General features: G+C 40.1%; 1 protein-coding gene across 8 annotated transcripts in view; it reads right to left on the bottom strand.

Annotated features, from left to right (window-relative positions):
- Positions 1–25,749, bottom strand: part of LOC122549908 (tensin-3) — a 439,923-nt gene that overhangs the window by 74,803 nt on the left and 339,371 nt on the right. For all 8 annotated transcript variants that reach the window (XM_087987222.1, XM_043690124.2, XM_087987223.1 and 5 more), the window contains 4 exons: positions 20,479–20,608; positions 19,604–19,669; positions 15,838–15,942; positions 1,965–3,209 (listed from right to left, as the gene is read on the bottom strand). In XM_087987222.1, coding sequence (XP_087843348.1) covers positions 1,965–3,209; positions 15,838–15,942; positions 19,604–19,669; positions 20,479–20,608 — 1,546 coding nt within the window. The remainder of the gene's footprint in view (positions 1–1,964; positions 3,210–15,837; positions 15,943–19,603; positions 19,670–20,478; positions 20,609–25,749) is intronic.

The following is a 25,749-nucleotide window of genomic DNA, read 5'->3' as shown; positions in this document are numbered from 1 at the left end:
GAAACAGAAGCAGCAATACCCATCCTGTCAGCCAAGCTTTGAATAATACAGGTGGTACCCAGTCGAGGTTTCAAGGAAAGGCTACTCTGTCTGCCAGACAAAGGAAGGACTGTCACAATAAATCATTAACTTCAATGGTGTTATTTCAATGCTGTACTATACCACGTTTAGAAAAAATTTGTAAACTGCTCTGCATGTTTCTTTCAGCACAGTTTGTAAACTAATCAAACATACTGCATCTGCAAGAACACAGAACACAGCACAGACCCACAATGTCTGTGCCAACTGTGATGCTCTTCCAAACTAGTCCCATTTGCCTGCACATCCATAAACAGGCACCCACCACCCTCTGTGTAAAACAAAATTCCTCGCACACCTCCGACCTACGACCCCTAGTATTTGACTTTTCAATCCAGGAAAAGAGGTGTCGACTACCCATCCTAGCCATGCCTCTCAGAATTCTATACTATCAGGTCATCCCTCAGCCTGTAACACTGTACCGAAAACAAGCATTGAGAAAGTTTTGTCATGTCTAAGTTCAATCCAGTACTAAATTAACCAACCAGTTGTCATATTTACAGTGAAGTCACGACTTTGATGACAATCGTCCCAATTTATGGGTGCTATTTAGCTTTGGAAGACAAACATAGCTTGATATAAACTTGCCATATAAGCTGTACTCCATAAGGAGACTAAAAATACCTACAATAACCTAAAATAAACAGGAGGTATCCTCTGTAATGGCCCCAAATAGTACTTTTGACAATACATTGATAGTTGTATTTTCCAGATATCTTTGAAAAGTGGAAAGAGGTTGAGCCACTGTCGTATAACTGCATTATTTACACATCAGAGATGTAGTCATTTTCAATCCCTTACGATTTGGAAAACATACTGCTCCTAACTTTCAATTTGTCACTCTTAATGACACTAAGTCGTGCATTGCTCCACGTCCTGCCACTAATTCCTCACCCAGGTAGGTCTTTCTCAGCCGGGAATGCTGTCAGCGTGTATGGTACATTATAGATGAGCTCAATGCTGGCTTCCCCCAAAGCACACAAAGTTCTCAGTTAGCTTTTTGGTTATTGACTAAATGCAGGAACTCTGGCACATATCCACCTTCCTTGCTTATGATTAAAGGAGATTAACTAATATTTTCGCAACCAACTGCCTGAACTCAATTAATGGAAGAGATTAGGAGGCTCACATAGAGCTTAGTACTATAGTGGATAGCTTATTGGCAACTAACCTAATAATGAAACTTTTACATAAAAATTGGGTAAATTGTATTCCAAATGATTCCCAAATGCATTTCAAACTTGTTTAATATCATTTTGAAGGTTCTAACTTTCACAGTATCTTTGTGTCACAAATAGCACTGAACATTCAAAGAACCAACCAACACAGCCTCGCCCTCGGAAAAACAGGATAGTTATGGTCTCGACTGAATATTTATACAAACTTTTTGTGGATACCGTTAGGTTCAGCTATGACACTACTCATGGTTCAACAGGCTGCTGACTGACTCTTGAGGAATTCTCATACATAAGTTGGGTAACTTCACAAGAAAAATATAGAAGGTGGAGAAAATTATGGGAAGGGAATTGGTGACCCCAAAAGGATCCAGTAATCCCTTCCAGAAATTACCTTAATGGCAGAGATGTATATATCTGAGTTTCCAAATTACACTTCCAGTGGTGAAGCCTCCATGTGGGGACAATAAATTTACATTATGTGCAGGGATACCATAAATGGATTTCTGAGCTTTGTCCTGTTTGGTATATTAGTCTGTGTTTATGGCTTTTGTCATGATGCCAAACAGGAAACTTTCATTAATAAGCTTGGAATATCACAGTGACCCAAGGACTTTTACTCATGACATGCTTAATAGAGGGCAGTTAGATATTTTGCAATGGCCTTGCCTCTGTAAGGTACTTTATAAGATACTTATCCAGTTAATTTACCTTGTTGGCAGTCACTTCTAGTGATCCTTTCAGTTTGTTCTTGAGCCTCTCCTTGTCGAATGATGCCCTTGTTGAGAAGAGCACCTTTACTTGTAGAATTGACACGTGTAGGAATCGGGACAAATGTAGGATCTAGGTCCATTATCAGTTTATTGAGCTGTTCAATTGACTGATCGATATCCAAAGTTGGCGAAGTAGACAAATCTTGCTTTTTCGATCCCAATCCTGCACCTTCAGCAGTCTGATTAACCTCAGAAGGTTTGAGACCCTGATTTTCACGTTCAAACAAGACTTCAGAGGCCTGATGATCTTGTAACTTACTATCTCCTGATAATGTACTAAGCCCTCTCTGCACAGCATCTCTGCTACTAGAACCTCTTGCAGGTGTATCAGGAAGTTTCGATGTTGTTTGTGTTCTGTTCTGATCTTCACCAGTCCCCACCATTGCAAACCTCAAGTCATTTTCTGCTGGATAGGCATACTGTTGGGCAGCAACCATTTGCTGTTGTCGCACCCAGGTTTGAGTTGAATAATTGCTCTGGTTATAACCCTGTGGTTGTGTTGACAATGAAGGGTTTCTTGGTCGTTGAAAGACATTTTTCCCCTCAGTAACTCCAACAAATGTTCTGTCATACACTGTTTCTGTGCCTATTCCAAGGTCAGGTACAACAGCATTATGCAGTTCATCTCCAGTGTTGCTTCCAAAACCATCAGATAGTAAAGAGTTCTGACTGCTCTTGTGAAAACTGAAGTTTCCCAGATTGTTTGATGGTTGACCTTCTGAAGAGGAAAGAGTCCCTATGCTGTCCACGCTATGCAGATCATGATTTGGCATTTCATCATCTAAAATATCAGTCTCCCTGTCCTTGGCTTTCAGTTCACCGTTAACATGAACCTGAACTGGTACAATGTGACGTACTCCACTGTACTTCACTCTTGTTTCAGTCATATCCTTCAACTGTACAGAATTCTCCAGCCCAAATCCACTTAAAAGCCTGTCCAACTCAGCCTTCTCTTGCAGGCTTAGGCCTCGTTTAACACCAGGTGGCAAATGCTCCTCAGTCCGGTCTGTTCTTATGGAGGCTGTAGAGTTCCCAGAGTCACTGCTGACTGACAGAGTATGGTCAATTTGGTCAGGTCCTGTAGTTGCGTGAGCACCGCCAATAGGGATATTACCATCAGATGAGCTTTTCTTTCGTACCTTGGCGTACAAACTTCCATCAATTGGCCCTTGGGTGTGTGACACTATGGTAAGAAAGGAGAATTATTAACCAAATCTAATCGCACTAACCCAACAATTATCACAATTTGTCAAGATACAGCCGAGAATTCTTGCTCCAATATTAGCTTAAACTAATTGGAGGTAAATAAACACACTCCATTTTAACGGTAGACAAAGATTGTATTATCAAAGGTATTTTGTTTTAAAGTTTCCAGGCTGATTTTAAATCTATGTTCATTAACTGACTCCACATACTCAACAGGGTCACTCTGCAAAAGGGAAGGCACATGTGTAGAAGACTTTTGTATATGCTAAACACAAGGCTGGAACATTACTCAGAGCTATAACCTTTGATTCATTTCTTATTAAAAATATTTCTACTGGCAATGATTTGCACATTTTAAGCTCACACACCTTAACAAAATTTTCAAATGCCATTCAGAAACAGAAAAGGTTGGATTCATCTTGTACAATGTACCTAGAATCAAAACAGTCCGAGAAGGGAACAAGCTACAACAGATATCTTCATTTGTGCAACTCACCAGAATTTATTTGGGACTTCCTGGTACATGAGTTATCCAGCCAACCTTGTGATTATAGATAGTTATCATATCTTACTGCTACCAAATCCTCTCTGATTCTTGTACGGAAGATACAATCAAAATGACAAGCAAACTAACCTTTTCTTCCCCTCAAGGCACCATAGCAAAAGAATTACAACAGCAAAAATGACTGGAGACACATCTGCTGGAGGGCATTATCATTGTTGCTTTATGGCATTGCATAAAAAGTACAGCTTTCCTGATAAAATTGGAGATGGCAATATTTACAACTAGATGGCATCTTATTTTCTATTTACTTACCTGTAACAGGCAGCCCTTTACAATGCTATACAATCTGCAATATTTATGCACTGTGCTTGCTTGCTATATAATTCACTTCTCTGCCTGCAAATGCATGTAACTGCTACTATAAAGCCCAAAACGAGCACTGTAGCAAGGATATTAACTTTCTCAAGGGTTATGGTTTCATTCTTAAACTCAAGATCATCTTCAGCTGCAAATCTCAAATGTAATAGGTTGGACAGAGGTGCCCTGTATTTGGTGCCTTCAACAACAACAACACTACACAGGCTTATTGAGTTAAAAGTTGCTGCTCAGCAAACAAGCATATATAGCAGAAGGCTGCAAGGTCCGATTCCTACTGTGCATTCGATACCAGCTGATGACAAGACTCAACAGTGATATCCTGCACACACCCCAAGAATCTTCTAACATTCACTGTCCAAACTCATAGAAGAACAACCACTTAATTGGAATATTGAAAGATTGCCAAACTGCATGGGTATTACAAACAGTGGAGATAATTGAAATTGTAGAAATCCAAATAAAAAGAGTAGATTTGCCATAAACCACAAGAGCAAAGAAATACATTAATTCAAAGCCTGTTCTTCCCTTGAAAACATTATTTCTTATTCCTCCATGAAATGTGACCTAATTACAATTTTAGGAACATGAGCTCAGTGTGTTTTGTAAATATCACCTGTCCTCTAGATGGCATTATTCTGCAGTTTAAAAAGGTTACAAGGATTATCAACTTATATTTCACTTAAAAATACTATTAATTAGACACATAAAAGTCATTTTCACCTGCTCCTGGCAAGCACAACAATTAACATATTTCTATGGAAATGGGTTTTCCACATTGAGAACCTGACACATTTTCTGTAAGGTATTTGTACTAGTTTCTTTAGAGAAACAGCATTCTTACATTTCTCTCTTTTGATCCCATTGCTTTCCTCCCCTCCAAAAAAGGTCATTCCACAGGGACAAAAAAATTAACAGGGCTTTAAGAAGAATATTACTGTCTTTTATGCCCACAGGTAACATTTAAGTAACATCTATGGCATGGCAAAATATTAAAGATAAATAAAGAGACATGGTAAAAATGGTTAATTCTTTCTCAAATATGCACCTTTCACAATTCAGCCTGCCGAATGGAATTCCTTAATTACAAATTAACCAGATTCAGAGGTCTCCACGTTGTGAATAATATTAGAACACGTCTGTTGCATTGAAGTAGAGAAATTGATCTCAATGCTGTAAAAGCATTAGACTGAAATTAATTATTAAACATAAAAATAAAAATCAGTTCTCTTTCTGTACAACACTCTTATCTGCTTTCATCCTTTTCTGTCTGGGGCGTCTTCCCACAAAACCCATTTAGAGGTAAACTAGATAAATGCGTTTCAAACTGAAAACATGTTCTGCAGCTGGCTGTCCTGCTGTCACTCATTCAACACAAGTAAAAGTAGGAGCATATTGATTCCAGCTAGGTAAACACATCTGGGCCTCAACCATATGCTGTCCCTACTCGCAACCAGCATAATACTCACAGTAAGAATAAATAACTGATCCGATGAGGTAGTGTAAAGAAAGCAGCTATGCCAAATGCTTTGTAGAAATACTGCACACTGAGGCAACTCTGGGCTTGTTCAGCGCCACATTCCTTTTTCATAAGTGGCTTTTCTAAAAAAAACTTTGGCTGGTCTCATTCTTTGTCTTCCCTAGCTCCGAACATAAACTTTAATATCCATTACCCATGTTAATCCAAAAACATCTTACCTCTCACACTGTGTTTCATTACTGTAGGTATTCAAAGTTGCTTCAAAGAGTGCAGCTTCAGGAGCAATCTCTGCACTCCAGGCTTACGTGCAATAACAGCATTGGAATGGGGCCCTTATTTTTCATTATACTGTGCGCTTTCCTCCCACTCAAGGTGACTGGTCTTACAAGATATGCATGAGACTTCACACTGGCCAAATATGGCAATGGAAAATGTAAACAAGGGGGCGGGATTTCATGTGTGTGTGTGTGTGTGTGTGTGTGTGTGTTCAAGCTAGCTGCAAGCACCAATGGATTCAATGCTCACTGATTGAAATCATACTACATATAATGTAATGGCTGTGTTGAAGGCATTCATTTTGTTAACTGAGTCCAGCTGTTTAGTCAGAATTCTCAGAACCTCAAGTAAGCAGGTCGTAATTAATAAAGATAATAACCCTGACATTATGCGTAGGCTAACAGTGCAAACAAGGCTTACTGTGGTCTTACTCTCCATTATTTTACCAAAATGGTAAATCATTTCAAATACATGAGTTTACGTCCTGATTAAAAGAGCAGAAGGATATCTGAGTAATGGCCCGAATCATTCAGTCTCATAGGAGATAGGGTATAAATTGGGTGTACAAACACACACACAGCTACTTACCTTGGAAATGATACACACTTTAATACCTTAAACAAATGATAATCTCTATCAACCACCCAATCAGCCCTGGACTAGACTATTCTCTAATCATCCAACTACAACCACATCCCCCATTTCCTGTGGTGAACTAGACCCAACTAATACCACTCCCCAACTAGAGCAGACTACATCAATTCAGCCACATCTAACTAACGATGTTCAACGACCCAATCAGATGCGTCTATTCCCAACTACCCAAGATTATTACAACCCCTCCCCAATCAGACCCAAGTATCCTTTCTAAACCAAACCAGACCTTTCTATCAGACCCAACTAATCCATTCCAACACTTCCAATCTGCACCCTACCTAAACATCCCCACAATACACCTCCCCTGACTGGCCCCTACTATAAAAGGTAAATGTTGTGAAAAGGAGAATACTGAAATATAAACTCCTTGCAATCTAATGTCAGGCAAACATACTTTCCAGTTCACCTCATAGTCTTTGAAGCAATGTCCATCGTACCAATGATTGCTATCATGCAATAGACGATACCACACATGCAGTAAGAGTATTTTCGCATTACACTACCAGGTGATTTTTCTCTGTCACTTTAGTCACGGTAAGCCCTGTAAACCCTGTCAAAAAATGAGGGTAGTGAAAGCTATTCACCTAAGCAGATGTTGGCAGTGATTAACATCACGTGATACGCCCAACCAGACCTGGTTAACACCCCGCCTAGACGTGAATACCTCCTCACAACTAGGTCCCACTACTACCCTCCACCCCAGACAAGATTTTTGATGAAGATTGTTTGCCCGAAATGTCGATTTTCCTGCTCCTCAGATGCTGCCTGACCTGCTGTGCTTTTCCAGCACCACACTCTCCACTCTAATCTCCAACATCTGCAGTCCTCACTTTCGCCTAAGATCCAACCGGCACCCGCCCTGACTAAATTTGGTTGTACCACTACACACATCCCTAAGTAGACAAAAATATTCCTCTGCTCAATCCCTGCCCAAGTCACCTCCAACTTTCTTCAGTGAACAAAACCAAACTACAATCCAAACTGACCACCCACTCAATCACTAGCTCTTTCATTTGCTGAAAGGCTTTAACCATTAAAAATTTGCCTGAAGCCAGCAGCAGTGGTTGTAAAATGGGGGCCATGTCCTCACTTCTTCTGTCTGTTTTTGAGCTGACAGTGTTCCCTTGACACTTTAGCCAAGATCCGGAGATATGACCCAGAAAACCATAAAATGACAGGGTGGCAAGAATCTTCGAAGGTCAAGTCAATGTACTCAGTACTGACCCTGACTGGAAGAGTTTGGCCATAGTCGTTCACAGACTCAAAACTACTTCAAATACACCTTACAGTCAAATAAAGCCTTGAACCTGGAAGGAAATTTCAAAGTTTGAGGCATTGCTGGACTGGGGCCATTACAGGCCAGGAGCAATGAGGAACAGGACATAGTGTAAGTTTGAACAAGAGCAGCAGAGATTTCGATGAAGATTGGTTTAAGCCAACCAGTACAGCATTGGGATGCAGCAATTGGTTAAAAGAGAGCCAGAGATGAGTGGTATTACGGAGGTGGAAATAGGCAACTTGGGTGACAGGATAGGGACTGGGTCGGCACCTCAGCTCAGGGATAATCAGGACACGGAGATTAAAAACTCACTCAGTGACCAGGGATGGGGCTATAATCAGAAAACACTGCAAGTATTCAGTAGGTCAGGCAGCATCTATCAAGAGGGAAGCAGAGTTGATGTTTTGGGGTCAATGACTTTTCATTGGAGCTGGGGATTATTTGAAATGGGTTTAATAGTAGTTTTGCTCTTGGGCGATTTTTATGATGCAATTCCACCATGAGGTTTCTTGCTGTTTTCTTACAGTGCAGAATATTTAAAATAATATGATCAGCTAATTGCCTGGAAGGCTGATTGAATCTGACAAAGCTACCAATTCGAAAGCATTCCCCTGTCCTTCCCAAAAGGTACATCCTTCCTCTGAACAATTTTACTCATTTCCGAGTGATTAAAGCATGTCCAGGAAAACAATTCCATTTCCCTCCAACTGCTTTTAGTCTTTATGTCTGTGCAATGGTTTCAACACTGGCAATGCCATCCTCAAATTCCGCTCCAGTTCTGGAGTCAGCCAGACGATGCCTTGAAGAATGAATCTACATTGTGAAGAAAATTGGACTTTGTTGCCTTTGATGATGGGCCCCTTCTTTAAGCAGAAAGTAGTGTGCAAACATTCTTAAATGGAATGCTGCCCCGGTGCCAGAGAACATTCCTTTACAGGTGGAGCAAATAAACATATCTTAGAATTCTTCATAGCTTCTCGCCATCAGTCTGTAAAAGGAGGAATGCCCACAGGGCATGCAACGTTTGTGTGGTTGTTCAGACATTTTGCTGGGAGGAGTTAAAAATCACACACACCAGGTTATAGTCAAACAGATTGGACAAAACCTGGTGTGTGATTTTTAACTTTGTCCACCCCAGTCCAACACTGGCTCCTCCAAACTATTTCTGGGAAGTATGACATGTTGTTTTAAACATGGAAGTCAAGGTGGGCAGAAACCAAAAGCAGTCCAAAGTTATAACTTCTATTCAGCTTGTGAGGTCATTTAACTACTTCTTGCATTATAAAAAGTACATTGGTTACTAAGTTTGGCTGTGGCGGCCAAGGCCACCTCTTTCTAATTTACCATTTTATCAAGGGCTCACTTTCCTCAATGCAATAACATGTTCTCCTTTGACAGATTCCAGTCTCCAACACCTCAGCTGAAAAGTCTAAGTTATGAAAGCTTAAAAAACAATAAAACAGCAGCGTGCTCTGTTTAACTGGGGGAAGCCAGTTCAATGCTGAGGCAGCACTTTCACGAATGCTCTCATTGGGGTGCACTCAATGAAGATCATTAAACACTGGGAGCCCGCTGACAATCTTAGTCACTGAGTCAGGTTGGAACATGGAAGCTTTAACTGAATTTGATCAGGTTTAAAATGAAGCTAAATGGGGAAAAAGACAAATGTTGAAAATAAATTGCAAGGGAACGCAGTGCGTGGGTTACCCCCAGTTGAAGCTGCAGCAAGGGACTGATTGTGGGGAAGAGCAGGAGAGTGTTTTTCAACAGACAGTTTTGTAAGTTGCAATGAATCTTTCAGACAATGAGGAATATTTTAATTGTTACACACTGTAGAGAAAATACCCCTCCACATTTACCACATTTCCTGTCAACTGGGGACAATTGAAGCTTTATGTTTATTCTTTTTTTATATAGATATTTTTATTAGAAATTTAACATTTTTACAAGTTTACAAAAATAAACAAAACTCTCAAATACAAACATTGATATACAATTAAATCAAATATACAATAGCCAAAATTTAACAAAAGAAAAAAAATACCGAAAAAGAAAAAAAAACAAAACTCAACTGTCTACTAATCTAACCTACAACTAACCAGAGTGTATATTTAAGCCTTTTACATGCTCGGAATGTGTTAACATCAAATGTAATAAAACCCATATTCGTGCGGGATTCCTCTCCTAAGGGACCCCGGACCAGCCAGGTTCGTAATCTCAATTAAATAAAAGCTCTTGTTAGGATAGCCGAAATATCTGTATTTTGGTAATTCAAGAAGGGCTGCCATATTTTATAAAATAATTCGGTCTTTCGGTGCACCATATTTTTAAGGAAGTCAAGGGGAATACATTCCATAATTAATCTGTGCCAATTTGAAAGTCCAGGGGGGCCCTCAGCCACCCAGTTTACCAAAATATTTTTCCTTGCACAGAAAAAGAGAATAGAAAATAGTCTCTTCCCGTACATGTCCAGGGAGGGAAAGTTCGAAAAGCCCAAAAGGAGAGATACAGGGTCCACTTTAATTTCCGTTTCTAAAATTTCTGTCAGGGTACTTGCTACTTTAGTCTAATATCTAGGGATCTTATGACAGGTCCATAGGCAATGTACAAGACTGCCCACCTCTATTTTACATTTTGGACACATCGGAGATGCTCCTGCCTTAAATTTTGCCAATCGAACCGGTGCTATATGGGCCCTATGAAGTATCTTCAGCTGGATAGCCTGGGTTCTGTTACAGATAGTAATTCTTCTAGCGTTATCTCAAATATCATTCCATGTTTCTATAGAGATTTCTAGTCCCAAATCCTGATCCCATGTTTTAAGCAGATTATCCATATCTCCCGATACTTCATAGTGTAGTAAATGATAAATAGTACTGACGGAAGATACCCCCACTGGTCGTAGGACACTACATTCTCTATCTGATTTATAAAGACTATCTAATAACGTAGTCTTCTTCTGTATATAGTCTCAAATTTGGAAGTATAGAAAGAGGTCTCCATTAGGTAATCCGAATTTCTGACGCAGCTATAAAAAAGACATCAGGACCCCATCTTTAAATAGATCCCCTAGACATGAGATGCCCCTGGATCTCCAGAGTTTAAAAGTGGCATCTGTTAACCCCGGTTGGAATCCCCATGCTCCCACTATCGGTGCATAGGGGGATGTTTTATATGAATTACCCTCATTTTGCCGCATTATATTCCAAGCCTTAATTGTGTTTAGTATTATAGGGTTTTTACAGTGATCTGTAATGATTTTCCTCTTGTCTGAAAACAAAAGGTTAATAAGTGGGTATTTTACTTGAGAGGCCTCGATGTCCAACCAGATTGATTGTGGATCAGACGAGACCCAATCAGCTATGCAAATTAATAGGGAACTTAACTGATATTTCCTAAAATCTGGGAAGTCCAATCCTCCCCTTGTCTGTGGAAGCTGTAGTTTCTTCAGCTTAATGAGGGGCCGTCTATGATTCCAGATAAAGGAACCCAACCAGCCATATAATTTACGTAGAGCCATCCTCGGCAGCATCACCGGAAGCATTCTCATAGGATATAGGAGACGGGGCAGGACATTCATTTTAATTAGTGCTATTCTACCCAACCAGGAAATTGGAAGGTCTCCCCATCGCTGGAGGTCCTGCCTTATCCTTTCCAGTAAATGCACAAAATTAGCCTTATACAACTGACCAAATACTGGAGTAATAAAACGCCTAAATATAAGAAGCCCTCCAGGGACCAACGAAAGGGAAAAAGGGATCCGCCCACTAAGTGGGGTGTCATAGCAAGGCCACCCATTGGCATAGCTTCCGATTTTGAAAAATTAATTTTATAGCCCGAGAATGCGCTAAATGTATTAATAACTTGGATTAGGCGAGGTATGGACATCAGAGGATTACTGAGGAATAGAAGAACATCATCTGCATAAAGGGTAATTTTATGTTTACCTGTACCAATCCTCGGGGCCACTATATTAGGATCAGCTCGTATAGCTTCTGCTAGTGGTTCAATGATTAGCGTAAATAACAATGGCGAGAGGGGACATCCCTGACGGCAGCCCCTACCCACACTGAAGCTATCCGAACCTAATCCATTGGTAACCACAACTGCTTTGGGATCACTATACAATGTTGAGACCCATTTGGTAAACACCTGTCCAACGCCAAATCTTTCCAATGTGTAAAACAAATATGACCATTCAACCCTATCAAATACCTTTTCCGGGTCTAATGAAACTACTACTCCTGGTATCTTTCCCTGATGACAGGCTTGAATCATATTCAAAACCCTTCTAATATTATTGGATGATCTACGGCCCTAAATAAACCCTGTCTGATCCTCCCTTATAATATGTGGCAGTACCCTTTCTAGTCTCAGTGCTAACTTTTTAGAAAGGATTTAAAAATCTACAGTTAGCAAGGATATTGGTCTATATGATGTATAATCTTCTGGATCCTTTCCTTTTTTAAGGATAAGAGAGATACTTGCCTCTTTCAGCAAAGGCGGGAGACAGCCTTGACTATATGCGTAGTTATACATATCCATAAGTGGACCAGCCAATATTTCTGTAAATTCTTTATAGAATTCAGCTTGAAAACCATCTGGGCCCGGGGCCTTACCACTCTGAAGTTGCCTAATTGCATCAAGTATTTCTTGGACTGTTAGAGGAGCATTTAGGACCGATACCTGTTCCAGAGTTAGGCCTGGAAAGGTCAATTTTTTTAAAAATGACTGCATCCTCCTAGTCCTATCTTCACAATCCTGCAATTTATATAACTCAGAATAAAATTCTCGAAAGATCGCATTAATCTTTTTATGATCATGGGGGGTGGGGAGAAGAAAACCAAATCCCTCTCCCCACCCCCCATGATAATACTAAACAGTAAGGTAATAAAAAATAAAAAAAGGGGGGGGGAAGGCAAACCAACATCCATTATCTCTTACAGTTTATCTAAGAGAGTCCAAGAATTCCTTAGCCTTTTCTGGTGATCCGAAATTATACATGGATCCTTCATGGTTAAAGCGTAGCGTCGCTGGGTAGCGTAAGGAGTACTGAATATTTAAGTCCCTTAAACGCTTCTTCGCCTCATCGAATGCCTTCCTCTTTCGGACAAGAACTGGGGAAAAGTCCTGGAATAACATGATCTTGGATCCTTTATAGATCATAGCTTGGGGGTCTTTTCCAAGATCAGATCCACGGCCGAGTGCGCTGTAGTTTCGGAGGTCGCGGCCTTAAACTCCAACCCTCCAACTCGGCGCTCGATCTCCTTAATGTCTCGGTCGTGCTTCTGCAGCGCGGCCGAGAGCGAGTCCCATCGACTTCGGGACTCCGCGATAAAAGCGTCGATCTTCGCATCCAGCTTGGAGATCATCTCCACAAGGCTTGTCACTGTAGGTAAGTCCCCTGTGGCGGCTGTGGATGCCTCAGCTGCAGCTGGAGAGGGTGGGGGAGCGGTTCTTGCTTTCTGAGAGCTGCGGGGTCCCTTCCCTTTCGTCATTTTTACTAAATATTAGACTGTTTAAATGTAATACTAAGCAACTAATTAAATTAAACAGCTATTATGAATGATTTGGTGAGTGTGGTGGGGGTGGGTGACCCACTTTACCCAAGTCTTGGGAAGAGCACTATAGACTCAGACTTGCTGGGTCGACACCATCTTTGATCCCCCTATGTTTATTCTTAATTTGTTTTCCATAGTTGCCTTTTTATCCCCCATTACAGTTCATTTGAATCCTGATCATTTGTTTGACAGTGCCTCCTGGTTAGTATATTGTTGCTGCCGTGCAACAGCTGTCTTAGTGCCAAACACTGCACTCCACACTTTTCTACTGAGATGACAGGATGATTTATAAATACAAATGAATATTTAAGTATTTTCCACAACTGAATTTGCTGTTCATTTTTTTCCATAACTTAAATCAACACTTATTGAAAATGTTACACACTTAACAGTCCCCAAACAGAGGGAGGATGCATTGAAGGGGCTTTGGTTACATTTACACAAACTGAAGTGTATAAGTTAGATTTCTCACACTTGCATGAGAAGAATACAGAGGAGTGGAAGCTTAGCTTAGAATTACAAACAGAGCACAGAGGCCATTTAGTGTCTGCCCCAGCTCTTAGCATTTTGGTTTGATACCAAATTCCTGCCTTTTCCCCATTACACTGCATGTTTGTTTTTATTTAAATGCTCTTCCGAATGCCTCAGTTGAGCGTGACTCCAGCATACTTTGAGATTGTACATTCAAAACCCAGACAATTCGCTGTGTGAAAAGGTTCCACAACTTCCCAAAATTCAGTGAGGAATGGAAGGCGGTACACGAAGGAAGGGACGCTGGCGATGCCACTCAGCATTCCATATTTCTCCAGGAGATGACTGGCCATTCATTGGTCAGAGAAGGGAATGGGGTGGCAGTCATATTATCAGCTGACAAGATCAAGTTTGCTGGTCCCAGCTTTAAAGGCTGTCTACCCCAGGCGCTGCTGCAGGTTTCCTTCCTTACATACTTCAACCATTTGTGTATGAACCTCCAGCCAGCAGCGTGATTGGGAGAGGACCAAGAAACCAGGTGTACTGAGTGTCTAAGGAATGCATGGTAGATGAAAAATGCTGAGCAACTCAATTGTTCAGTGAAGACTCCCTCCACATTCTTCTTCTTGTTAGTTTGGTAAAGGTGAGATAGTTGTCTTACAAACATGAAAATTGAGAGCTGGCCTTTGGCAAATTGGGTCTGCTCAACCTTTTGATCAGACCAAGGCTCATCTGTTCTGGCCTCTATTCTTTACAGCCTATCAAACCTACGACTGGTTCTCTCCAACATAAGGTGCTAGTTTCCAATAATAGGAAGCTGCCATTAAAGAAAAGAGATGTTCTGCCTGCCACCCAAATGAGGAATGCGGTATATGAATTTCAGTGCCGGCGGGCTACCAGGTACTTGGCTGGATGTCCCAAGGGCTGGTGGAATAAATAGCACATCCCTTTGATTGTTCGCAACAAACAGAAGACCAATCATACTCAACCAGCTCATGGTTGCAAAACTACAATGTAGTGTCCAACATTAGATGTGATTCCACAATTGAGCAGTAATTACACAACTATCCTAAGAATGTGAAGAATTACACCAAAACATTTCAGGTTATCAAACGAAAGCAAAATATGCTGGAGATCAGAAATTAAAAAAACAAAAGTGCTGGAGAGACTCAGCAAGTCTGGCAGCATCTGTGGACAAAGAGAAACTGAGTTGGTGTTTTGAGTCCAATTGGAGTCATTGGACTTAAGCCATTAACTCTTTCTCTCTCCACAGATACTTCCTGACCTGCAGAGTCTCGCGAGCATTTCCTGTTTTGAATTTTAGATTATCAGTTGGGCTTATGGTATGGATTACTTACATTTGATAGAGTTGTCATACATATGGCTAGGTCCAGGCTAGTTGCCACCTTTTAAAGTAAATAACAATCTGGTGTGGTGGTGGTGGTGGCGGGGGCGGGGGAGGGAGGAGAAGCAGCAGGTCAGTGCTGCACTCTGTAGGGCACATGTTGGCCAGAGTCCACTTACTTTGATATAATTTACATTAAAACTTGGGGGTAACCTTCCTTGATGCAGTTGCTATGCCAATGCAATGTCCCGAGTCAGCTTGTTAATCAATCAGCATCCAGTTTCTTACGCAGTACAAACTGGTGTGCCCTTTCAATGCTGACATTCTTGTATTTGTCCTGATGAGTATCAGACAAAAAGTTTACACCATGTCTGTTTTCAGGAATACTTGAGATCTGGGCTCTGTACTCAAGGCACAATCTCATTCTTATTCATTAATAAAAACATCAAAATACAACCCTCAGCTATATTAGTTGTTTGGAGTTTAGTAATGAGGGCTATTAGAAAATGTAGGAAACTTAATTCTACACCTAAATGTATTATAATTGGTTTGAGTACATGATGTAGCATTCTATAACCAAACATATATTTTATATCCATTCCATTAACACCCTTACATTAACATAATCATTAGATAATCCAATATACCTATCTTACCTTCCCCATCAGCAGTAAGGGTCTCATACGAATCCCATCGGATCAATGGATCAGCAGTGTTATAATCCACGGTTACACCATGATCATTCTGGAGATGCTCAGAACCTATTATAGAAGAATAGGTTTACCATGATGTTTGACCATTATATAGCTTTACATTCACAGAGACTAATCATTGAAGCAAATACATTCCTGACAGCATTCAGTTTTCTCTGCCTGACAGATAAAGTGCCCTTGTTTTCAACAAGTAGGAAGGAGCAACATACATTCATAGTAAGATACCAACAAAATGAAATTGCAGCTGTTAAAGAATTAAAAAGAAACTGTTTGAAGGGAGGACTCAGAGCAAACTTCAGAGCTTGGATTAATGACATATTTAATCGAGAATCCCGCAAGAGTCAGTTACACCGATAGCTGCAGTTTGTTTCACTTGTATCCAGTTAGAATAGAATGTTCAAGAGATACAGTTACAATCTTAAATCTCTAATTATGTTTATTATTCATGAATCTACATCTCATTATGTTGCTCTCACATTCCATCAGGTAGAAATAACTTTTAAACAACAGACCACAATGAAGATTTGCACGAAAGCACTTATACCCTACCTCGTAAAATAACATTTGAGTGAGCTCCTAGTTTTGATTGACTTAGTTTCTTATTACTCACTTTATAATTTCTCTTTTTACTTGCATTTTATACTGTCATGACAAATAATGATGTTCTGAAATCTTTCTTCTTTGTTTTTCACTACTTTGATAGCATAAGTTTTGCACGGCCTGATTTTTTCAATGCCCAACTGTGGGTGGTGTTATTGTGAGCTTCCAACGAGAGGGGACACAGAATTGACAACAGCCTCAGTTCAAGAGCTTTTCTTGCTATTTTAAAGGTCTTCATTGTCACAACATTACTGTTGTGCTTGGGTTTTACTGGAGAGTCACAGAATCCCTACAGTGTGGAAGTAGGCCAATCGGCCCGTTGTGACAAGACCAACCCTCCAAAGGCAACTCACTCTAGACATCTTCCTCCCTCCCCACCGCCCCCTCCACCCCCACCTCGCCATGGCTAATCAACCTAGCTTGCACATCCCTGGACACTATGGGTGATTCATCATGGTTAATCTACTTAACTTGCACATCTTTGGACTCTGGGAGGAAACCACAGCACCTAGAGGATACCCATGCAGAGCCAGGGAGAATGTGAAAATTTCACACATAGTTGCCTGAAGCTAACTGGTTAACTGCCCACCACCACTCACCACTGGATATGCCAAGACATCAGAGCTTAGATCTGTTGTACTGGTGATGAGATTGTTTAGCTTTGTCTACTGGTCTATCGCATGCATCTTCTGATGCTTATCACTGCAATGTACCCACTATACTCTCTTGGCAAAGACTCATTTCCCTGAAATCAAACTCCATGACAGCTTTGGAGATGCTATGTATTTTGACGTCATGTTAATGGCATGGGAACTGCAACTTAGAGGTCAAGAGTTCAATGTCATGGCAAGGCGCAAAAATGAATTCAATAAATCAGGAAATGTGCCTACTTAGCGAGTTTTGAGAAGATTTGTAGCACAGGTTGAGGTTCTGGATGTATGTTTGCTGACTGAGCTGGAAGGTTCGTTTTCAGATGTTCCTCACCATACTAGGGGATGGTGGGAAATCCTCTGGGAAATGACATCACCAACCCAAGGAAACCCAAACATATAAATAGAAAACGGGCTACACCACCTGTGCTTCATCCAGTGGCTCAATAAAGACGTTACCTAGTAAGGTGAAGAAACATTTGAAAATGAACCTTCCAGCTCAGCGAACAAACCTACATCCAATATGTCTAGTACCAGGAAAGTACATGAATGTTTACACACCATCTTTAATGCCCAACTGGTTCAATCAAACTTTTCTGAAACCCTTCCAAATTCATTTAAACTAAACAACGTGAACCTTAAAATCTGCATATATAATTGGGTAATCATGACCTCTACAGTGGTGGAGGAAGACACTCAATGTAAACAATTTATAGAAATGTTCAATCAGAAGAAAACACCAAAAGGATAACATTAGGACAATCTCAGTCCAATGAAGTCTCAAAGTCCTTTTCCAAGTGGGAGAGCTGCACTATAAACCAATGAAACCACCGTAAGTTTAAGCCTGAGAGAGAGACAAACCAACAGGCAAAAACATTCATGAAAACATTTCATATACAAAAAGATAAACTTATTTGTAAAGTTTAAATCACTGCAAGTGACTTTATATTTTTATATCTGAAATCATATTTTTGTTACTTTCTGCAGGGGGCTACCAACAATGTAAGAAGGTAACCCCATTCTTGGCTTCTTCAATTTTCTGAAGCAGGAGTACTTTCCCTTCCTGTGTCGATTTCCCTAAATAGCTACGCGGTTATTTTTAACCTGCAACATTTCAGATATATTTTGAAATGTCATTTATTCTTTATGAGCAAAGGCCCTTAATGTAGCTTCAAAAGTTGTTCTGCCAATTTGTTTATTTTTATAAAACCTTTGAGCAAAGAGTCTTCCCTTGTGCCACATTCTATGGGCCCATATTGTAACCATTGCCAGCAGCTATAAACCAAACTCAGATCATGGTGTTAGTGAGGGGTTGTTAAAATAACAGGTCTTAGTTATCCCCACTGGTCCGGTCTCTTTCTGGCACATTCCATGTTAACCTGTTCTATTCAGATGAAAAGGATCCCTGCAAGAAGGGAGCTAGAGTGAACACTTAAACATTTATACTGGGTTTGAAGAAATCATCTTCTGAATACCTGTCCAGAGGCTGGAGTAGTGAGGGTGCGGAGCAGTTCATAGTTCTCCTCATGATCAGAAATAGATCCTATGCCAGAAGGGGCCAAACAAGCTAAACCTCAAATTTCATTATCTGGTTTTCTGTGGGCCAGTATGGTTCTTTGGACCTTGCTAGGAATCCCCGGACCTCCTGTGATCTGGTCCACTTCCTGCTTTGATCACAATTGCTGTAAGACCTCTCCTAATTGTTCTCCAACATCTTCATCCCTCAGCTGCTCCTAAAAACAGGCCTTAGCCTGAATAACTGAAGGGCACTGCCCGTCCTGAAATTAACTTGTGAGCTGTCGAGCAATCCTACCATCAAATGGAAGATTGTTGTATGTTATTTAAATAAAGCCCTGGCATTAAGTTTGGCAGGGTCTCATTCTGATTTGGCTTTATACAGCCTCGCTCTCATGCTCTCTGTTTTGTTTAAGGGCCGAATATCCTTCAAAATTATCTACAGCTAAGCATAAAAAGAGAAATGATGTGAAGGACACTTTGTTCAAAAATATGACACAAACAAACATGTGTTTTGATTCCTGTTGAATGTTTGACAACCTAAACAAAGCATTTTTGTCTCTGGTCAATTATTTATTGGATTATTGCCTTCTGATCACAGCATGTACAGCATTAAAATTAAGCACCATTTTACATAACTACAAACAATATATTTAAAAACTAGGATAAAAACACCATTAATATGCAAAAGTGATATGTGAGCGTTATGAACTAACTGTTATAAACCGAGTTATTCTAAAGGTAGCTTTTGTTCACCACATTGTTTATAATTGCATTAAAAATACGAGAGTCAGTGATTCTTTCAAAAATAGTACATCACCAGCAATGTTTTGTCAATAAATTCCTTGATTCCAGTTCTTGTCCCACTTTGCTGACCATAAACAGGGAATCAGTTCCTAACTGAATTGTGCAGTGGGGGAAAAAAGATTAATAATTGTACGCACCTTGTATTTTTTCTGGACTGGCTGAGAATACAAGCTCAATCTTCCCATATTCAGGAAACCTGTCATCTAAAATAAAAGTGGAGAATAAAATAAGAGCTATAGAGCCAGAGATTGTTATTGTTTAGATTTAGAGAAACTGTTCTGAATATTTTTAGAATATTCTGAATTGTTGTCCATTAAGAAAAGAAATCAGTTTACATCTGTTTGTCCAAAGAATTTATTGAAAACAAAACAAGTATTTGTGGCAGATTAAATGCATTTTCTGTGAGGCTTTAACAAGAATAACTGAAAAGTGGGAATATCCCTTTCCAGTGTATCAGAAACAATGCATATTAAATTTAAACACTATTTAAAATAAAAACAAAAATAATTTAGCATCAGTATTTTTTTCTGATTACAGCTGATTTTATAAGAGGAACATATAAATTTTAATTTTTAGAACAATGCATCACTGGTTTTACAATGCGCAGTGCTTGTCAATGTTTCTATCTTTTCAGTTCTCCCGATCTCATGTACCAGTCATTGAGCTGAGAGCGAGAAAGCAACACATTGTCAGCACTCAATTTCAATCGATAAAAATAAATGCATAAATCACACATCCTGAGAGTGAACCATTAACATTGGTATCAAAAGAAGGCTGTGTCAGGGCTGGAGTATGAGAAAGACTGCAGATGTTGGAACTTCAGGGTTGCTGTATAGTTGGTAGTGTGTGGAAAAAAATCAAGTAATGGTAGCAGACTCTCCAAACCTGCTCTCTGTGGCAAAGTTATCCTTAATGGCTAAGAATGAAAGCTCATAGACACTGACTGGTTTATTGCCTGTATTTTTACATTAGAGGTATAATTGATGATTCAATCTCTAAGTTATCAATATACCTTTATTTGCATTGTCAAGGTCGTCCTTCCCAAATACAAATCCAAAACCTTGGATCGAGCCTGTGTGAAACTGAAGTCGGAATATGACATCTCTTGTTGCAGAACGATACTTCTTGTGGTAGCATTTAACCTGCAAACAATTCATTTACTCATGTTGAATATATCAAGAACAAATTATTTCAAAAATCAACACTTCACTGACATTAAAGAATGATATACAGGAAAATCAAAATCTCTACTCGGTTGATTTCAAACGTTGAGGTACAAAAATAAAGTTCTCATCATGCTTAATGACTTTCAGTGACGGACACTCCATCAGTTTGCTTTTGCATTCAGTTGGATATTTTATCTTTCTAAGCAGTTCACTCCACACATTTACCTCCCTTGTATAAAGAAGTTAAACCTAAACTCTCTGCTCAAGATTCCTCTTAAGAACTACAGCTCATGTAGAGATTGTTACTCTGGACATTACTAAAGATCAAGCTTCCATCTCCAACTTGGTCTTTTTCTGATCTAAATATTCCCAGTTTCCTTTGCTTTTTTCTTTTAGCTTGGCTCAGAAGTTGCAAAGTTGGTGGTGGTGAACTTACAGGTTGGTTCCTTGAGTGAGGAATAGTGATGGAATATTTATAAGAGAGAGATCACTTATCAATGCCAGTTAACATGGGACTTGAATTGTTGCAGAGATGTCTGGAGACTGAGATGAATGATCTCCAACATTTCCTTTGCTACCACTCAGTCACAGGGCCAGCATTCACTTAGCTCTGCAAATGCACACACACTTTTAACAAAATCTCAGACTACAATTTTTATTTACTGCATGTATCATGCCTATACAATTGCTCTCACCCACCTCATAACTAATCACCCACTAACCAGTAAATCCAGTATAACTTTTCTTCAGGGCCAAAACTGGACTTGAAACATTAACTCTGTTTCTCTCTCCACAGATGTTACCAGATCTGCTGCGATTTTCTGACACGTTTTTATTTCAGAACCGCAGCATCTTTGCTTGTACATGGAGCCCTGGACTTCAGTGAGAATAAGTAACTGTCTGACTTGCTAACCGGTTGGATTAGTATCACTAAGCCCCTTGACTAACACTGGCAGTACCCCTTACTGACTGAAATCCTTGTTCACCTATCTGAGGGCAGCTCCCTTTTGACTTTCGCCCAAAGACATTTGCTTGAAGCATGTGCCGTGCAAACTGTTAACACATGTTGCAAGTGTAACATTAATGTAGCACACAGTGCAGTATACCAACATGACCACTACCTTAACTGTTCGGTACTCCACACCAGAGAAGCTGCCTCTGCACTGAAGAAATAATACAAGCTGTAGAAGTTAGCAGGCTGGATCTGAATCCTAAACACTATGTGTGCTAAGAAAGCAACGTATAGAGAATCTGGCAGCCCTTGAGTCAGTGCGGAAGTCAGTGAGTGCATACTAGGAAAGCACTGTGAAGTATACAAGGCTGGCAGCTGCAAGTAAATACAAGTGAGTGAGGACTAAGAAAGCAAGCTAAGACCTTAGATGCCTCAGGCGTAGGTGCATGAGATGCATGTAGACCCCACATGCAAAGTGCTGTGACAGGAGCATGAAACATGTAAGTGCCTCTGTATGAAAGTGGTAAGAGATTTGGTCTGACAGCATGCCTGATTCTGTCATGAGGCTGGTAGTTTGCCAATGCCGACCGGCGTGGACAAACGTTCAAAGATGATGGTGGCCAGTAGAATGCTGTTGTGGAGGGGCAGTTGCATGATGGTCGGGACAAGCATTGGAGAGCTGTAGCTGCCAGGCACCTGCTCTCATTCACATGTCGGGAATTTGTGCTGTTTAGTTTCTTGATGGAGAAGAATTGGAAATGGCGTAAAAACAAGGCAAGTTGGAACTAGAATGACATGCCAAAGCACAGAGGTAGGGCAGTCGCTGCTCAATGGCAAGATTCGGAAGCCACCAATAACAGAATCTAGTTTTTCTCCTTCTCACCATTGCTCACCTTATAACAGGGAGGGCAACTTCCTGCTCATCAAGATTTCAGTGAGGAATTCAAGGCTGCTCTGTTCATAGCAGTCGTACAATGCCCGGATAACTTTGATCACTTTTCTTAATTGCAAATAAGTGACCCAGCCAGCCTCACCCACATCCCACTATATAGAGCATTGAACATTACAGCGCAGTACAGGCCCTTCGGCCCTCGATGTTGCGCCGCCCTGTCATACTAATCTGAAGCCCATCCCACCTGCACTATTCCATGTACGTCCATATGCCTGTCCAATGACGACTTAAATGCACTTAAACTTGGCGAATCTACTACCGTTGCAGGCAAAGCATTCCATACCCTTACTACTCTCTGAGTAAAGAAACTACCTCTGACATCTGTCTTATACCTATCTCCCCTCACTTTCAAGTTGTGTGCCCTCGTGTTTGCCGTCCCCATACTTGGAGAAAGCCTCTCCCTATCTAACCCTCTGATTTTCTTGGATGTCTCTATTAAGTCACCTCTCAACCTTCTTCTCTCTAACAAGAACAGCCTCAAGGCCCTCAGCCTTTCCTCGTAAGACCTTCCCTCCATACCAGGCAACATCCTGGTAAATTTCCTCTGCACCCTTTCCAAAGCTTCCACATCCTTCTTATAATGCGGTGACCAGAACTGTACACAACACTCCAAGTGTGGCCGTACCAGAACTTTATACAGCTGCAGCATAACCTCCTGGTTCTGGAACTCAATCCCTCTATTAATAAAGGCCAAAACACTGTATGCCATCTTAACAACCCTGTCAATCTGGGTGACAACTTTCAGGGATCTGTGTACATAGACACCGAGATCTCTCTGCTCATCTGCACTCCCAAGAATCTTACCATTAGCCCAGTACTTTGCATTCTGATTACTCCGTCCAAAGTGTATCTCCTCACACTTGTCCACATTAAGCTCCATTTGCCACCTCTCAGCCCAGCTCTGCATCCTATCTATGTCTCTCTGCAATTAAAAAAGCTTCTTACTATCTTCTGTGTGAAAATAAACAATGTTCTCATTCTAACAATATACTGATGAAACTACAATAAATTGTTGTCTCGATGAACACACGGTTTTCTTTCTTTTAAAAAGAAACTAAGTTGTTTCAAAGAACTTCAGTGATTATTGTACTTAATGTGGTGAAATGATCTTCAATATTTTCACAGTAAGTTCTAAAATGGCTGAATCACTAAACTTACTGAATCACTGAGCATTCAGTGAAGACTGCCCACTATGTTCATGCTCACCTACATGTTATCAAGTATGAGGTAATATGTAACAAAGCTTGAGAAAAGGTTTCTTTGTGCAACTGGTAATAGATTCACAGAAGTTTGTTCTGCATGACTGCAGCCCCTGTCATGTTTTGTCAATCAGTAATTCTACTTTTGCAATAAGTAATGACACCAGGTTTGTGTGTAATCTGTGATGTGTTTCTGAGACTATCATATCACCATAGTCTTGGGAAACTGTTGCAACTCAGCATCATATCAGTACAATGATTGCAAACATTTAAGCGAGAAACATAAATCTCAGAGCTCAGTTCCAATTATACGTAATGTCTCCAAACACGCATGGTTTATTTCTGGTACTACATGTTTTTCTCATCCTAACCGGAAAAAAAGGAAGATTTGGCAAGCCTTGCACAATTGAAGGACCCCTTTGAGGACCTTCAGAAAGTGATATTGTGTCAGAATCACAAAGTATATTTTCTATTTTGGAAACATATCTCACATAGCATTTAAGGCCAGTGGAAAATAATTAGGTTCGTAGCATTCTTGACGGCAGAGTACTCCAAATTTGATCATTTTAATGGATTAATAGACACCATGAAGCTAAACACAACTAATTACAGCAAAAAATGGTATTCACATAAGATTAACAATAGGTAAGTCAAAACTAGCACCTTTTCAAACACTTATTTAAATTTACATGAAAACATTATTCCATGCAATGAACTTTTCTCAACATGTTTCCGGGTGCCTTTCTTAATTATAATGATTGGCTCTTTTAGACATGTTGACAATGAAACAAAATCATCATTATATTGGCAATTTAAAAACAAGTTACTGCTGTTTAATCTCCACAACCTTTGTCCATTTACGTCACTCCTACTGACCAGGAACTTCATGTCTCCTGATCAGTTACAGCTTTAATAAATGCTGCCTTATTCAAGCTAAACTCGCAGTATGAAGTTCAAGACAGTCCTTGTGACTTCCATTTGTAATATATCTTTCCAGATCATTACTCTCACATATCAATCTTTTCACTCAAACTCTAATATTATAACACATGATACTTAGACTTCTAAATCTGACCTCTTAAGTATTATTCCTCATTTTTAAAAATACATTGTTTGCTTGCAAGCCAGCACCCATGACCCAATGCTGCTTCCCAAGAGGTTGGCAGTGGGTCCTCTAGTTCTCCCCAATAGAACAGTAAAATGCTAATCTTGAAGTGAGCAAAGACATGCATCAGATAAAGGCCAACCTGGAAATATTTGACAAGTTTCCATAGTGGACAAGTTAGATTTTTATAACAGTCTGACAAATGCATGGTGAGTTTTACTGAAACTGACCTTATATTTCTGATTTGTTTTCGGTAAATGGCCATGGCTGGATTTAAGCTATTTATCTCTGGACTTAGGCAGGCTCAGCGAATGGGCTAAAACATAGCAAACCAAGTGTAAAATAGATAAGCATGAAGTCATGCACTTTAAAGGTAGAATATTTCTTAAGTGGTGAGGGGTTGGGAAGTGCAAAAGGATCTCAGTTCTCTTTACCATAAGTCAATAAAAGCTAGCGTGCAGGTTAACAACCAATTAGAAAAGGCAAACAGTATAGTGGCATTCATTTTCAGGGAATGACAGTTTAGAAATCAGTCTCCTGATCTAAAGGGGGCTTTACTTGTCAGAGAGGGAGTGCCACTGGAATTCACCAGATTAATCACTGGGATAGTGGAACTGTTTTAAGAGGAGAGATTAAGAAAATCGAGTTTGTCATCTTTAGGGGTTCAAAGAATGGGAGATAACCTATTTGAAGCCTATAAGATTTTTACATCAGGGATTTGATAGAATGGATATAGATCGTTTCTCCTGATTGGCAACTCTGGAAGCCAGGGCCTTAATCTCAGGAGTTAACACTGTAATGATGAGGAATTTCTTCCCTCAGACGATGGCCAATCTTTAGAGAGCTGTGAAAGGTCAATCATTGAGCACATGGAAGACAGAAGTGCATGTTACCAAAGATTAATTACCT

This window comes from Chiloscyllium plagiosum, unplaced genomic scaffold (assembly GCF_037043375.1).
Source record: "Chiloscyllium plagiosum isolate Xiang-an unplaced genomic scaffold, Cpla_swu_hap1 HiC_scaffold_5, whole genome shotgun sequence".
Lineage (NCBI taxonomy): Eukaryota > Metazoa > Chordata > Chondrichthyes > Orectolobiformes > Hemiscylliidae > Chiloscyllium > Chiloscyllium plagiosum.
This window is presented reverse-complemented; position numbering and strand designations above follow the sequence as displayed.